The sequence below is a fragment of the Sinocyclocheilus rhinocerous genome, unplaced genomic scaffold (assembly GCF_001515625.1).
Source record: "Sinocyclocheilus rhinocerous isolate Xijiao unplaced genomic scaffold, SAMN03320098_v1.1 scaffold1063, whole genome shotgun sequence".
NCBI classification, from domain to species: Eukaryota; Metazoa; Chordata; class Actinopteri; order Cypriniformes; family Cyprinidae; genus Sinocyclocheilus; species Sinocyclocheilus rhinocerous.
Window position 1 is genome coordinate 690,055 of NW_015625586.1, and position 15,741 is coordinate 705,795.

General features: G+C 38.1%; 1 protein-coding gene across 2 annotated transcripts in view; it reads left to right on the forward strand.

Annotated features, from left to right (window-relative positions):
• Window positions 1-1,892: 1,892 nt before the first annotated feature.
• The window catches only part of LOC107754510 (major vault protein-like), an 18,815-nt gene continuing 4,966 nt past the window's right edge, over window positions 1,893-15,741 (forward strand). The window contains exons 1-13 of one of the 2 annotated variants that reach the window (XM_016570990.1): window positions 1,893-2,008; window positions 3,761-3,925; window positions 4,868-5,063; window positions 5,357-5,480; window positions 6,848-6,979; window positions 7,226-7,320; window positions 7,562-7,798; window positions 8,692-8,817; window positions 9,682-9,879; window positions 11,120-11,346; window positions 11,612-11,809; window positions 11,939-12,083; window positions 12,926-13,137. In XM_016570990.1, coding sequence (XP_016426476.1) covers window positions 3,789-3,925; window positions 4,868-5,063; window positions 5,357-5,480; window positions 6,848-6,979; window positions 7,226-7,320; window positions 7,562-7,798; window positions 8,692-8,817; window positions 9,682-9,879; window positions 11,120-11,346; window positions 11,612-11,809; window positions 11,939-12,083; window positions 12,926-13,137 — 2,027 coding nt within the window. In that variant the 5' untranslated portion in view covers window positions 1,893-2,008; window positions 3,761-3,788. The remainder of the gene's footprint in view (window positions 2,009-3,760; window positions 3,926-4,867; window positions 5,064-5,356; window positions 5,481-6,847; window positions 6,980-7,225; window positions 7,321-7,561; window positions 7,799-8,691; window positions 8,818-9,681; window positions 9,880-11,119; window positions 11,347-11,611; window positions 11,810-11,938; window positions 12,084-12,925; window positions 13,138-15,741) is intronic. The other variant, XM_016570996.1, reaches the window with a different exon arrangement.

Genomic DNA, 15,741 nt, shown 5'->3' on the forward strand with positions numbered 1-15,741 from the left:
GAGAGAGCGCTGTACATTCACACCCCACACCTACAATCCCTGCCGGTATGAGACTCGAACCCACAACCTTGGGTTACGAGTCCGACTCTCTAACCATTAGGCCACGAATATAAAAGCGCATTTATGCTATGAGGAAAGGTCCATACATTTTTTAATTCAGAGTTCGGATAACAAATCCTCCATTAGATTGTGCTTTAAAGGGGCATCCTGGAGTTGAAGAAAGAGCATTTCTAATAAAAAAGTTATTGCATTTTTTATCTAATACATAAACACCATTAAATGCAAGTGTAGGAAAATGGTTGTTTACACAGCCATAACATAAATGCGCTTTAAACAAAGTTTTTAAACTGACAGGGATACTTTTAGTCACCTTATTAAAATCTCTTAGTGAGATTGATGCACCTTTCAAAAACACAAAATCAGAAAAGGAAAGAAGGTCCCCATCAGCATTGAACAAATCAGAAACAAAAATATATATGAGACTTTAGTCTTTGCAACTTTACAGATCTAACACTCCAAAGAGAAAGGAAAAATTTTAATCGCATCATATGACCCCTTTAAAAATGCATAAATACTCAGTACATATCAAGCGATCTGTAATAACAGACAAAGCAATAGCGATCACGTAATAAAAACAGTTACTCACACTTGTGTTGAGACATTACTGTCGGATCCAATATAGTCGGCACAGCATCGTCTTTTATTTTCAATCTTTCTGAAAATCCTGTGTTGAATTGTGCCTTGTTTGTACACATCTTTTTCGCCAGCACCTGACCAATTATTACTAGCACTTACCTATTCTATTCTATTCTATTCTATTCATTTTGGTCTAATTTATTTAACAACAACAACAACAACAACAACAACCTTTCTTTGTGTCCTATATGCTAGACTAACTGAGACTTGTCACAGCACTTGTATACTGTTGCTCTCTTGTTGATCTGATTGCTTCTATTGCTCACCTCATTTGTAAGTCGCTTTGGATAAAAGCATCTGCTAAATGATTAAATGTAAATGTAAATGTTTGTAAATGAATCCGCGGTAAAATGAAGTTGAACAAAGGAGTTCTTACTGACGCGGTCCGGAACTTAATTAAAAATAAAATTAATCTAAATAAGTTTATCGTTTGGTTTCTAGACCTGCATTTGCCTCTCTCGTTATTTACACTACATGCTCGAATCGGTGGGCGGGGCTTAAGCAGTGATGTAGAAGCAGGCGTTGATCTTCCTCTGTGGAGGCGGTGCTTATCCACACTATTACTTCATAAAGTGTCACATTCCTCAACCTGTCATTTTGGCAGATTGGCTTCAATATAAGCTGTTTTTAGACTAACAAGAAAGTTTTGAGTTCTGAAACTTACAGGATGTTTTTATAGTAATGACCTCTTATATGTCAAAAGACCAAGGGAATTTAGATTTTTCAGTTCATGACCCCTTTAAATAAAGCAATAAAATGTCACACAGTCAACTGTACAAGGAAAGTAAACCTTTTTTAGTTAGTTTTTTTTTACACCACTCTAACATTACTAAATTATTTCCAATGTACTGCTTGTAACTCATCCGCGTAACCTCTATTCTACCACAACCTCGATAAAAACAGGAAGTTGTGTTTTCACAGAGAAAGTTTTAGAGCTGTTTAAACGGCTAGTAGGACATTAGGATACACACTAGCATGAACTCTCTATATGTAGGCTATGTAGCCTATATAAATTATGTGGACGCAATGGCAATCATTTGATCGCAATGTTACAAAGCGTATACGCAGGTGGTTGATGAACGCTTTGGAATAAAATTGTTATATATTTGCTGAAATAGGGCTACATCACGATCTAGGATTGATCTCTATACCCAGCTACAGTAAGCCACGTGATACTGTGACTCTTGCTCAGCGAAATCTGGGCCCCCTCCTTTCCGGGACGACACACCTTAGCACTGCATTCATACAGTCGTCTTTAACTGACGGATCCAACCTCGGACTGGCAGCTTTAAGGACGCATTCTTCTGAAACTGTAAGTCTCGTTTATGTCGCAATTTTTGGAAGACGAGTCTTGAAAGGATAAATTACGTCAGGGCAGCTACATTCATCTAACTTGCTTAGTTGTGAATGTTGCTTAATTGTCATGGTGAAGGTGAACGAATGAAGATTTATTTTTTAAGCAACGCGGAACAGCCTTGCCTTTATATGCAAAACATTGACAATTATTGCCGTTTTCAGTCGTGGAAAACTATCGCAGTCTATTTGGACTTTAACTTGATCTTCACACGCATATCATCAGATGAAGAAATCAAAATAAACAGTACTTTTCAGGACTTTTACTGTTTTGTCGTGCCAACCTTTAGTCAGTTCTTTCAGATGCCATGGGATACTGCAGTATTTATCGTCACTAAAGTAATAGATTGGATTAATGTAATTCTGTAATTTCCGCGTTCATCCTCAGACTACATGTTTTACTATTGGTGCACCTTGAACGTGGCTAGCCCACGTACTGACGTCACGGCATGCGGAAGATTCGATTGATTGACTTGAGAGTGAGACAAATGTGTTTGTTTTATGGGTGTTGCTGTGGAGAGTGAACTTGTGTATGCGTATATTTACATATTACAGACAACAAACACAAAATATGTGCCAGAGGCATAAAATATGTTTTTTTTTTTCTGTTCTGAATGCAGCCATAAATAATAAAACATCTGCTTATGGTGTTTTAATAGTTATTTCAAATGTTGATTTGATTGCTGTCAGCCAAGGCCAGATAAAATGTGTAGGAGGATTATCTAGAAGTTTTGTAATAGTATATAACATTAAGACGGAAATGTAAGAAATGTGACTGCAATAATGATATTATGACTGTATATTATAACTAAGATCAAGTCTCCAATTCACACCGAAACAGTAAAACTGTTATCGATAAAGTGCTAAGATATAAATATAATAGTTAAAATTATGCCATATTTTTCTGCCCATTGTAACAAAGTCCACCTTGCTTAATTTCAAATTAATATGCTCTTTGTCAAAAAGCAATAATGTCATAGGTGACTTTGTAGCACCTAATCCAATAATCCTTTGAAATTTGCGTGGCACCAAATGACAAATTAATAAATACACACCAGAGAAAGGAGTGTCCATTACAATGCACACACAGTCTGAAGGGGTAATGAAAAATTACACTTTCTTCTTTGAAGAACAGTTAGATTGCATGGCATTATCTTTAACCGAATTTGCCAGCTAAACTACCTGATATCACTAGTTTAGGTTAAGGAGCGATTAAAGTGTTGGGCAACATTCTTAGAGGTTGGTCTAACAATTGTGTGGGTGTGTGTGAGAAGAACTTTGATTGACAGACTTTTCTTGCTACAAACTAAAATCTATAATTTAGACTTGATAAAATCAAGGATTTATCAGCATTTTATCAGTTATAATCCCAGTTTAAAAAGACAACAAACTAAGTGTTGTCACCTGACCCTTGGCAGCGCTATCATGAATTTGTCCCACAGAGATAAGAAGCTGAGGTGTGTTCGCTCATGAAAACTAATTCTGCTGACCTTTATATTATTGGATTTTCATGCATAATACAAACTGACATAGACAGAGAAAGCTTTTTAAGGTATCACTGAGCGAATGGAAACCAGCATAAATGTTTAATCATATTGTGGGAATAATATCACATGACCCTGAAGAAGTAGTCGCATGCACAGATTATCACTATATCTCTGTCATTTGACTGCATTTTGGTCACTAATCTCTACATTCCTCCAAATTAAAGTTTGTAAGGAGTACTAGTGGGAAGAAATATGGACGCTGATCAACTGCTCGGTGCCTCAATCATCAGGATCCCACCTCACCACTACATCCATGTGTTGGATCAGAACACCAACATTGCGCGGGTGGAGCTCGGCCCTCTCACCTATATACGTCAGGACAATGAGAGGTAACCTGGAATGCATCAGGTTAACTACTGTATAACTACCCTTGAAATACAGGTTCCCACTGGTTTGATCTTTTTTAGATTTGATGTAAATAGATTTTTAATTTTAATTTATACAAAGACATTTTAGTGGCTAAACTGGGGCATTATATGTAAGACATTTGCAAATTAGGAGCGTGTCCGGTTTCAAGCTGTGATGAAAGAGAGAGTTGCTGGGATACGTGGTGTGTAATCAAGCCTATTTCAAATCCTCCATTGCCCAGAATCCAAACAACAGCTGATATGAACTATTTATTAATAGTGTTCTATGTTTCATAGATTTATTTTTAGTCTATCAGTTTCTTTTTCACTCTTCTTTACAAAACTTCATCTCAAACGTTCAGTTATTTCTACAAATACAAATCACTATTTCTGTTCAAATGTTTGGGGTTATTAAGATTTGTTAATGTTTTTGAAAGAAGTTTCTTATGCTTACCAAGGCTGCATTTATTTGATCAAAAATACAGTGAAAACAGTTATATTGTGAAATAATATTACAATTTAAAAAAAGTTTTCTATTTTAATATATTTTTATAATTTATTCCTGTGATGGCTGAATTTTCAGCATCCTTACTCCAGATCCTTCAGAAATCATTCTGATACGATGATTTGCTGCTTAAGAAACATTTCTAATTATTATCAATATTGAAAACAGTTGTGCTGCTTAATATTTCTGTGGAAACTGTGATAATGTTTTTCTTTGATTAATAGAAAGTTTAAGAGAGCAGCATTTATTAAAAGTATTGTGTAACATTATATATGTCTTAACTGTGACCTTTGATTAATTAAATGCATCCTTATTGAATAAAAGTGTAAGAAAATGTACTGACCCCATACTTTTGAACGATAGTGTATGTGTCCTGATATTACATGATTCACTGAAATCTTCCTCCTGTTTTCTCTCAGGGTTCTGTTTGCCCCTGTCCGCATGATCATGGTGCCGCCCAGGCACTATTGTGTTGTGCTCAACCCCGTTGCCCGTAATGCTGAAGGCCAAGTTCAGTTTGATGCATCAGGTCAAGCTAAGCTCAGACATGCTGACCTGGAGATCCGCCTGACCCAGGACCCCTTCCCCCTCTTCCCTGGTGAAGAGATTCAGAAGGTATGGAGTTGAGAAACATGTTGCCTTGCAGCTTGTGGCTTAAGAGCTCAGACTTGTGGGTAGTTTCAACAGGTGGTACTTTCCGTCAAAATATGGCAAATCTGTGTAACACCTACGTTTCTTTCCATCAGCTCACGTTGACTAGATCACAACGAGCACCATTTTGCAGCAGTTCTCTTATTATTTGTTATAATTATTATTATTTTACATTCTAATATAATTATTACCAATGATTACCATTTTCTTCTTCTTCTTGTTATTAAATACTTGGTCTATTTCTCTGTCTCTCACAGGATGTGACGCCACTGCAGATTGTGTATCCGGACACAGCCCTGCGTCTGCAGGCTCTGCTGGACTTTGAAGAGGAGGGAGGAGAGAAGAGGGTAGCAGGAGACGAGTGGCTGTTTGAGGGACCAGGTACCACTGCCGCACAACTGGCATTAGCTTTACAGAGCTTTGTGTGCCAACCTGGACTAGTTAACTTGCTCAAAGCAATTGACAGTTTAAAATAATGAAGTTCAGAGGGAAATAAAAGGCAGTAAAGATGTTCCTCATGGTGCAATGCTATGCTATAGTTTTTTTGTTTCCTACACATGATGAGTGAAGACCAAATAAATTTCAAGACGGTTTTTCACTTCTCTAGTTTTGCCTGCATTGTAAAATAAGTTCCGAAAACTGAGAAACATTTAAGTAAACCAACTCAAAGATGAAGTTAATAGAAAAATCAATTTGTACTACTGTACACAAACATGTTAATTACAGTTTAATTGAAATATTGATAACTAACTCATTGATAATATTGTTTGCATATTTTGCTTTATGGTTAAGTACTAATTATCAATAGCACACTTGCATGTGCTAATGTAACTATCAATGAGACTATCACTAAATACATGCATGTATATGTTAAGCAACATGCAGTATATACTGTATGGTCTTCGAGTTTTGAAGCCCTTCTTCAACCTAAACACAGGCTCTACTCTTCACCGCAATGGTAACCCTACAAAACTTCAGAATAACAGAAACATTAAACGCTAACACAGCTCTCGCTATATTCATTCACGGTGTTCATGAAAGGGGAAGTAAATCTATTCAGCACCGTTTTTCAGATATTAACTACATTTTGCTAGAGGCAGTTAACAATTGATAGATTAAAACTGGGGTCAACATGAAATGCTGTTTGCAACACAACTTGCCTCCATAATATGACAACAGGATGCTTAATGAGAAAACAGTGAATTAGGATATTTAATGAGAAAAATGTGAGATTGGACTTAATTTTGATCATCAGGAAAGGAATTGACTGGATTGTGAAAAGTAACTGTTACATACCTGAATGGAGCCAGTGAATGAAGACAAACATTTTCTGGAAAGGCATTCATAGATAAACCCAGAAACATGCAGTAAATAGGGTTCAGATTTGAGTCCAGCAGTAGCTTGTTCAGGAATTATGGAATAACTTTCTAGCCTGATAAAAATAAATCCACTTCTAACCTTATACCACAAAATGATTAATTTTCTATCACAGTAATGACATATCACAATATAGAAATCCAATCTGTTTTGTAAAAAGCACAGTACAAATAAACCTAACTTGACTTACTTGACCTTAATTTTATTTTCATGTTGACTATGAATACAAAAAAGTGTTAATTAAAAAAAGGAGAAATGCAAGTTACTCTCAATCACAATAAAGTGCACTGCATCCTTCGTAATGTATGCATACATTATAGGTGACATATGGTGTAAGATGTCTAACCTGGAGAGCGCTTTATTTCCGGCAGGGACGTACATTCCCAGGAAGGAGGTGGCGGTACTTGAAGTCATAAAGGCCACGGTGATCAGAGAGAATCAGGCCATTCGCCTCCGAGCACGCAAAGAGGGCCTGGACCGCAGTGGAGTCCAAAGAGTTACTGGTTTGTGAGATAGTTCACCCCCCAAAATTCACATTTTCATTACTTACTCACCCTCGTGTTGTTCCAAACCTGTTTGATCTTTATCCTTCTGTGGAACACATAAGGTATTTTACAAAATGTCAATACAATGGAAGTCAGTGGCCTTTCAGTGGCCAATTGCCTTTAATTGTATAGGCAAACATAGTTAACAGTTCATATTTTGCATGCATATTCAAATACATATGGCTGAAATTGTGTGTGTTTCAGGTGAGGAATGGCAAGTCAGTAAGGTGGGAGCTTATCTGCCTGGAGCTCACGAAGAGGTGGTGGATATCGTTAATGCTTTCATCCTCACGGACAAGGTACCCTCTTCTGTCCCTTTCCCTGTGCTGTAGTTTCCATTAGCATGTTTTATTTCTCCATTCACACTTTAAGTAGACAGGCAATAAGGGATTGGGGGGTTAATTGGTTCAACAGAAAGGTTGACGTATAGCACATAGTGATTAAGGACGAAAGCTCTTCACTAATGAAGTCACAGCTTCAGAGCACAATTTTGCCCCAAGCTTAATTATCCACGTCTGCTTGTCATTCCCCCTTCATTAGAATGCTTTGCATGTGCGTGCTCTCCGGCCGTTCCGTGACGCCGGGGGCCGAGAGCGGCGCACCGGAGAAGAGTGGCTGGTGACCGTGGCAGACAGAGAGGCTCACATTCCCTCTGTGGCCGAGGAGATTGTCGGGGTGGTGGACGTAACGACTCTGAACAGCAGGCAGTACTGCGTGGTTCTGGACCCCGTGGGGGCTGATGGAAAACCTCAGCTCGGACAGAAGAGAGTGGTGAAGGTGAACTAATTGTTCTGTGCTTTCAACGCAGGAAAATTACAGCATTTAATGTTAAGTGCCTATTACTGAAACCCATCATTATGCTGAAGGCTGCTGCGCTAGATAAACAGGGGCCTCATATAGAACTCTTAAGTCACACTTAAAAATATATGAATGAAAATGGCATCTTTCAACAAGCTAATGAGAGCAAACTTTTTTTGGCAAAAATAAATCTTATGCAAAGTGTGCAAGATGTAAAGGTTACAACATAATTACCATGAGCATGTGTAACAAATGTTACACTTTATTTTTAAATTTAACATAAAAATCAGTGATATTGATGAATATATTTTAAAATGTAATTTATTCCTGTGACGCAAAGCTGAATTTTCAGCATCATTACTCCAGTCTTCAGTGTCACATGATCCTTCAGAAATTATTCCAATATGCTGATTTGCTGCTCAAGAAACATTTCTTATTATTGTTTAATATTTTTGTGGGAACAGTGATAAATTTTTTTCAGGATTCTATGATAAATAGAAATAATTTATTTGAAATTGAAATGTTTCGTAACATTTTTCTTAAAGTATCTTATAGCTATTAATAATATTTAATTGTACATATTATAATCTAATGCAATGAAGTGTGTAACTTTTTAAGCATGGCTAATGTATCCAGACATTTTAAATTTTTTTGCAGCCTCTGCTCTTTCAACCTAATCATAAAATACTGATTAATAATCATCACTGGCTATTTAAGTTTTATGTTGTATGTTGAAACCACTGTGAATTCTAATAGAACCATACATATGGATTATATATTAGATTTCTAATTAAAAGTAACTTGTATAATAACTTAGCAATGTAAATTTCAAATGTAAACATCCAATTTCTCTCTGTCTCCTCGTCTCACAGGGTGAGCGTTCGTTCTTCCTCAGGCCAGGAGAGCATTTGGAGAACGGCATTCAGGATGTGTACGTGCTGTCAGAGGAGGAGGGGCTCGTGCTGCGTGCTGTCGAAGCCTTCGTTGACACTGAAGGGGTAAAGCACATGTTTGATCATCTGCAATGAATTACTAAAATCACTAATTTAGTACATCATTAACTAGAAATCGAGTGTATGAACAGCTGCATGTGCAGGTTGAAGGTGTTCTGAGCAACTGCGGTCTGCAGTAGAAAAAAGAAGAGAGCTCTGATTCATTCAAGTAGTATTCTAACAAGGAGAGAAATGAGTGAAAATGCAGGGTGTAGACCGACAGGGTTGTTGGAGATTTCAGAACAAAAGAAGACAAATAGAGAGTGGGCGTTTTGTGTTTACAGACGTTACCTGTTTCACAGGGTGCTGCCGTCGCCCCTTGTTCTCAATAGTTCATATAACTCTTTCAGCATTCCCGAAATGTTTGTCTTTATGTTTATACGATAAGACAAGAGAGTGCTTTTTCACCCACTTGTTTTTTTGTGTTTGTTAACTAGGTTTGTGTTTAGAGCGCTTTTTAAAACTCATAAATCGCCTTGTCATAAATTGTGTGAACAGGAAGAACTTGATTCTGGATCAATGAATATATTGTGTGAATGTAAATCGTCATTTAACGGACATTTAGAGCACTAATATGTCAGACAGAGGGGCGATTCACTTCCTTCATTAATTCATTCCCTTCTTCCCCCTCCCTATTATGAATACTTTATTTCCCATCCTCATTTTTGTTTTGATAAATATGATTTTTATGCATTCCCTTAATTTTTTTTTCTTGTCATTCACCTTGGCTTATACACACGCACATACACACAGTCTGATCGTATGCCACTTGTGCTGCAGTGTCCGTCCCCACCTTACACTAATGTTTGCCATTGTTACTCCTCCCTCCTTCTTTCATTCACCCCACCTCCCTGCACCCCAACGCTTCAGCAGGAAGAGCTAGATGAAGAAGAAGGGGAAAGCCGAGCCAAAAAGAGGGGAATACAGCGGCGTCCAGGTGACCGTTGGATGCTGCGCGGCCCAATCGAATACGTGCCGCCCGCCACCGTAGAGGTGCTGCTTAGACGAGATGCTATCCCACTGGATGAGAATGAGGGCATTTACGTCCGTGACATCAAAACTGGAAAGGCAAGATTCGAAGATTACAAAGAATCGGTCGACCAAATGCTTTCTTTAAATTTCTACCATTTTCAGAATCACATTTGAGTGTTTAAACTCTTTTAAGAATAGTCATATGGGAAAATTAGAGGATATTTTGAGACTAGGCCTGAGAGCATGGAGTTCAGTGTCAGTTAAAGCAATTGTTCAGGCAAAAATGAAATTTTGTCAAGCTTTACAGAGGCTAAAATGTACAACTTCATTTGTTGTAAAGTGTGCATCTAATGACATCATAAATTTGATTATAAGCCACAGCGGAGGGGAAGATTTTTTGTGAATATCGGCTTAAATTTCAGATTATTCCACACACAAAGCTGTTTTACGGCTTCAGAATATTAAAATAACAGATATACCATTAAAATAAATATTGTTATAAATATTTAAGTGACACTTTATTTTAAGGTGTCCTTGTTACAGTGTAATTATATATTTAAGTACTGGGTAATATTAATCAACTACATGTACTTACTATATGGTTAGGGTTAGTATTAGGGTTACTTGCATGTAATTATGCATAATTTATTGTTATTATAATAGTAAGTACATGTAACATGTGGAACAAGGACACCTTAAAATAAAGCGCTACCAATATTTATTTCATGAATAAATAATTTTTTTTTTACAATTTTCTCCATTCAGTTTCATTTTAAGGAAAAGACTAGCTAGGACAATTATCCAAAAATCTAACTTTTGTGTTGGACAGACGAAAAAAAATTATATGGGTTAGGAAAAATATAAGAATAAGAAATGAAGAATTTTAAAATACAAGGACACAAATAAAGCGCTACCAATATTTATTTCATGAATAAATAATTTTTTTTTTTACAATTTTCTCCATTCAGTTTCATTTTAAGGAAAAGACTAGCTAGGACAATTATCCAAAAATCTAACTTTTGTGTTGGACAGACGAAAAAAAATTATATGGGTTAGGAAAAATATAAGAATAAGAAATGAAGAATTTTAAAATTTTGAAGTGAAATATTCCTTAATCTTTTATTTCAGTTTAAACAATTTAGGAAATGTAACATAACGAATGTACCTTAAGGCAGTCTGTTTCTTATTGAAGAACTACAGTGTAGCTTGAGTTTGATTCATTTAATTAATATTGACAAAACCAAACAAGCTCAAGGGTAAACGCTAAAACCTCACAAACAAACCTCATGAAATTCAAGTGCTTTATATCCCAGCTGACCTTATGTCGGTTTCTCAGGTGCGTGCTGTGATTGGCCAGACCTACATGCTAACGCAGGATGAGGAACTGTGGGAGAAAGAGCTTCCAGCCAATGTGGAGACTCTTCTGTCTCAATCGCTAGCTGACCGCTCGGAGCGAGGAAGAAACCTTGCCCAAGCTGAGAGAGATAAAACCAGAGTGGTTTCCTATCGTGTCCCACACAATGCGGCCGTGCAGGTGTACGACTACAGAGAGAAGGCGGCCAGGTATTTAGTGATATTTAGTCATATGGTTATATGGCTTTCATCTTTCCTAAGACTTTTAGGTCCATATTTTAGTTCTGTGGAATTCTTCTTAAAAGTAGTTTTATTTTTATTTGTTGTTTTATTTGTATTTGTATATTTTTTTGTGTAGGTAATTGTTTCATTTCTAAGTTAAAAACTTAAATTAGAACTTGGATTTCATAATTTGGACGTTGTAAATCACCTTTGCCATTCTCTTTCTCTCTTTCCCATTCTGTTTCTCTCACAGGGTGGTGTTTGGCCCTGAAATGGTGATGCTGGGTCCTGATGAACAGTTTACAATTCTTTCCCTATCCGGAGACAAACCCAAACATCCTAATGTCATCAAAGCCATTTGTCTCCTGCTTGGCCCAGACTTTTGCACGGACATCATCACCATCGAGACGGCCGATCACGCTCGCTTGCAGCTGCAGCTCTCTTACAACTGGTATGTTGTGTCTGTGAGCTCGAAAGCCTTATTAGAAAACGTCTCAAGGAGTAAAAATGAAGTGCAAATAAACAATAGGCTGATCAGAGGAGTGAGCTTACTTTCTTTCTTTCTTTCTTTCTGTGTCAGGCACTTTGATATCAAACAGCCCGCTGAAGCGGCCAAGGCTACGGCTCTGTTCTCTGTGCCAGATTTTGTGGGTGACGCGTGCAAAGCCATCGCGTCCAGAATCAGAGGAGCAGTTGCCTCAGTGCAGTTTGATGATTTCCACAAGGTATGTGACACACCTGTACAGTTTTATTGCTCTGATACCTCTCTTTGTTTAGTGCTCTGGCTTTTGGCCATGATTGTAAGTGTGGCAATTAAAGTTAAACTTTACACTACCATTCAAAAGTTTGGGGTCAGTAAGATATGTATTTTTTTTAAAGAATTAATTAATACAGCACTTTTATTTAGCAAGGATGCAATGTTAATGTGCAAAGTTACAAAAGAATTTTGTTTCAGTTAAATGCTGTTCTTTTGAAGTTTCTCTTCTTTAAAAAATCCTGAAAAAATGTATCAAGGTTTCCACAAAAATATTTAGCTGTTACAACATTTATAAGAAATATATAGAAGAAATGTTTCTTGAGCAGCAAATCAGCATATCAGAATGATTTTTGAATGATCACGTGACACTGAAAACTAGATTCAGTTATTTTAAATTGTAATATTTCACAATATTACCGTATATTTTACTGTATATTTCATTAAATAAATGCAGGTGAGCATATAATACTTCTTTCAAAAACTTTATAAAAATCTTACCGACCCCAAGCTTTTGAACAGTAATGTATATTGTTGTATTTATCTATATTTGACCTGTGTGTCCATCTGTGATTCATATTACTTTGAAAACGTTTTAAAACTCCTACAATATTGCAGCTGCATTAGTTATTTACTGTAAAGCTTTCATGTTGTGTTTCTCTTGATTTGTTCATTTTCAATGTAAAATGCAAAAAAGCAGCATACGTCCCAAAGACGTCAATTCAAGAGTGAATAGATGATGATTAGGATGTGATCAGGCTTGTTCGTCTTATATGCCTTTGCTCTGACCATATGCATCTATTCCTCTTTCAGAACTCCAACAGGATCATCTGTTCGGCTGTCTTTGGTTTTGATGAGAAGCTTGCAGTGCGATCCAGTCTGCGCTTTAATCAGAACGGGTTAGTTGTCAGCAGCGTGGACATTCAGTCTGTGGAGCCGGTGGACCAGCGCACCCGTGACGCCCTGCAGAAGAGTGTGCAACTAGCCATCGAAATCACCACCAATTCACAGGAGGCTACTGCACGGTACAAACCAAACACTTCATCTTACTGTCTTTATCATGTTTTTCTTTAAATTATTTTTTTATTTAAATCAATTATTTAAACATTTAACTTCTTTAATTTACATGTAATTGTAATAATTGGAGTATAATAATTTAAATTTAAATCCTTAAAATCTTAAAATTTCTTATTTGACAGAATTCAACATTATTACGTACGTTTAAGATGTCTTTTCACTATCTCCGACAAACAACAGACTCATTTCCAGATTCATTTCCAATAAGAGTAGTGCAGGAGCTGCGTCATGTGACAATCACATGCGTTTGCAGAATTTTTCAGATCCAGAGCTTCAGATGTATTGGAATATTCAAACCTTTCAGCTTTTCTAATCAGAACTATTAGATTAGTGAGAACCATAGTCAGAATTACCCATATTTTTGCACTAAAATGTCAAATATGTAATACTGTTTCTGTAAAATGGGTGGTTATGAAACTGAAGGTAAATTTAAAGTAAATTTAAGGGTGGTCGGTCCTTCTCTGTTGCAGCACCCAAACCCACAGCCTGCCTTTAAATGTGAGGTCTGCTCCTTCACTAGCCAGTTTTAAATCGGTTCTTAAATCTTATTTGTTCCCTCAGGGAGCAAATTAAGATTAGTTTATTGTTGTTTTCTGATTTTATTCTATTTCAACTCAACTCAACTTTTATTGTCATTCTTCACAGTATACAGAAGAACGAAATGTCATTTCTGACGGACCAAGGTGCAATGACACTGACAAAACAAGTATACACACGTGTTCATGACAACAGGAATTAGACATAAGAGCACATTAAATATAACGAGCAATAAACATGACGAGCACAATAAATATAACAAGGCAGAAGTGTTGAATGAGGTAGAAATGTGAAATTGTAGGAATGTAAGAAATGTTAGAAGTGTAAGAATAAAGTGCTTGTGCACAACTGAGGTGGCTCAGAGCAGATATTATGTTAGAATATGTGCATTTGCACAGAGTGTGCTTTAGTGCACATTGGGTGAGTTGAGTGCGGATGTATGTAAACTGACCATTGTGCAGTTGTGCAAGAGTGTCTATAGTGCACAGCTAAGTGAAAGTGCAGAGTGCAGATGTATGCAAATGACCATTGGAGTGTTTATTTTTTTATTTTTTCTGTAGACATGGGATGGGAAGGCAGTTTATGATGGGAGTAGGATGCTGGGTGGTATCAGCTTATTCAGGATTCTGACAGCCTGGGAAAAAAGCTGTTGCAGAACCTTAGTCTTCTGCCTGATGGCAGAGGGTCAAACAGATGGTGGGAGGGGTGAGATGAATCTTTCACAATGGCAGAGGCTCTGCGTACACAGCGTGCCTGATCGATGTCCTGGATTGAGGGGAGTGAGACCCCTATGATCCTCTCAGCTGTCCTCACTATGCGCTGGAGGGTCTTGCGTTCTGCTGTTTTGCAGTTTCCGAACCACACAGTGATGCAGCTGGCCAGGACGCTCTCCACAGTTCCTCTGTAGAAGATGGTGAGGATGGGTGGTGGGCTCTCCTGGCTCTCTTCAGGAAGTGAAGACGTTGTTGCGCCTTCTTCACAGTGGAGTTGGTGTTGATGGACCAGGTGAACCAGGTGAGGATGTGCACACCAAGAAACTTGGTGCTCCTGACTCTCTCTACAGCAGAGCCACTGATGAGCAGGGGAAGATGATCAGTTGAACTTCTCCGGAAATCCACAACGATCTCTTTCGTCTTGTCCACATTGAGAGACAGATTGTTGCTGTAGCACCAGCTCACCAGTTGTTCCACCTCCTCTCTGTATGGTGTTTCGTTATCGTTGCTGATGAGGCCCACTACTGTCGTGTCATCAGCAAACTTGACAACGAGGTTGGATTCTGACTTGGCTGTGCAGTCGTGGGTGAGCAGCGTGAACAGCAGTGGACTGAGAACACAGCCTTGGGGGGCACCTGTGCTTAATGTGATGGTGCCTGATGTTCTGCCACCCATGCGCACTGACTGTGATCTCTCTGTCAGGAAGTCTAGAATCCAGTTGCAGAGTGGCGTGTTGAGACCCAGTAGAGAGAGTTTACTCACTAGTTGCTGTGGGATGATTGTATTGAATGCTGAGCTAAAGTCAATGAACAGCATTCTGACATATGAGTCTTTTGTGTCCAGATGTGATAAGACGGAGTGCAGTGTGTAGGAGATAGCATCATCTGTTGAGCGGTTGGGGCGATATGCAAATTGTAGAGGGTCTAGTGAAGAGGGCAAAGTGGAGTGGATGTGTTTTTTGACCAGACGTTCAAAGCACTTCATTGTGATGGTAGTCAGTGCTACAGGGCGATAATCATTGAGACATGTCACCGTTGACTTCTTAGGCACCGGGATGATGGTGGTCTTTTTGAAGCACGCAGGGACCACAGCCTGGCTCAGGGAGATGTTGAAGATGTCAGTGAAGACATCTGCCAGCTGGTCAGCACAGTCCCTGAGCACTCTTCCTGGAATGTTGTCTGGGCCTGCAGCTTTCCGTGGATTGACTCTAGATAACGTCCTCCTTACGTCAGCTGAAGCCAGACAGAGCACCTGCTCCTCAGGAGTGGGCATGGATTTAAGTGCCTGTGTGTCATTCAGAGC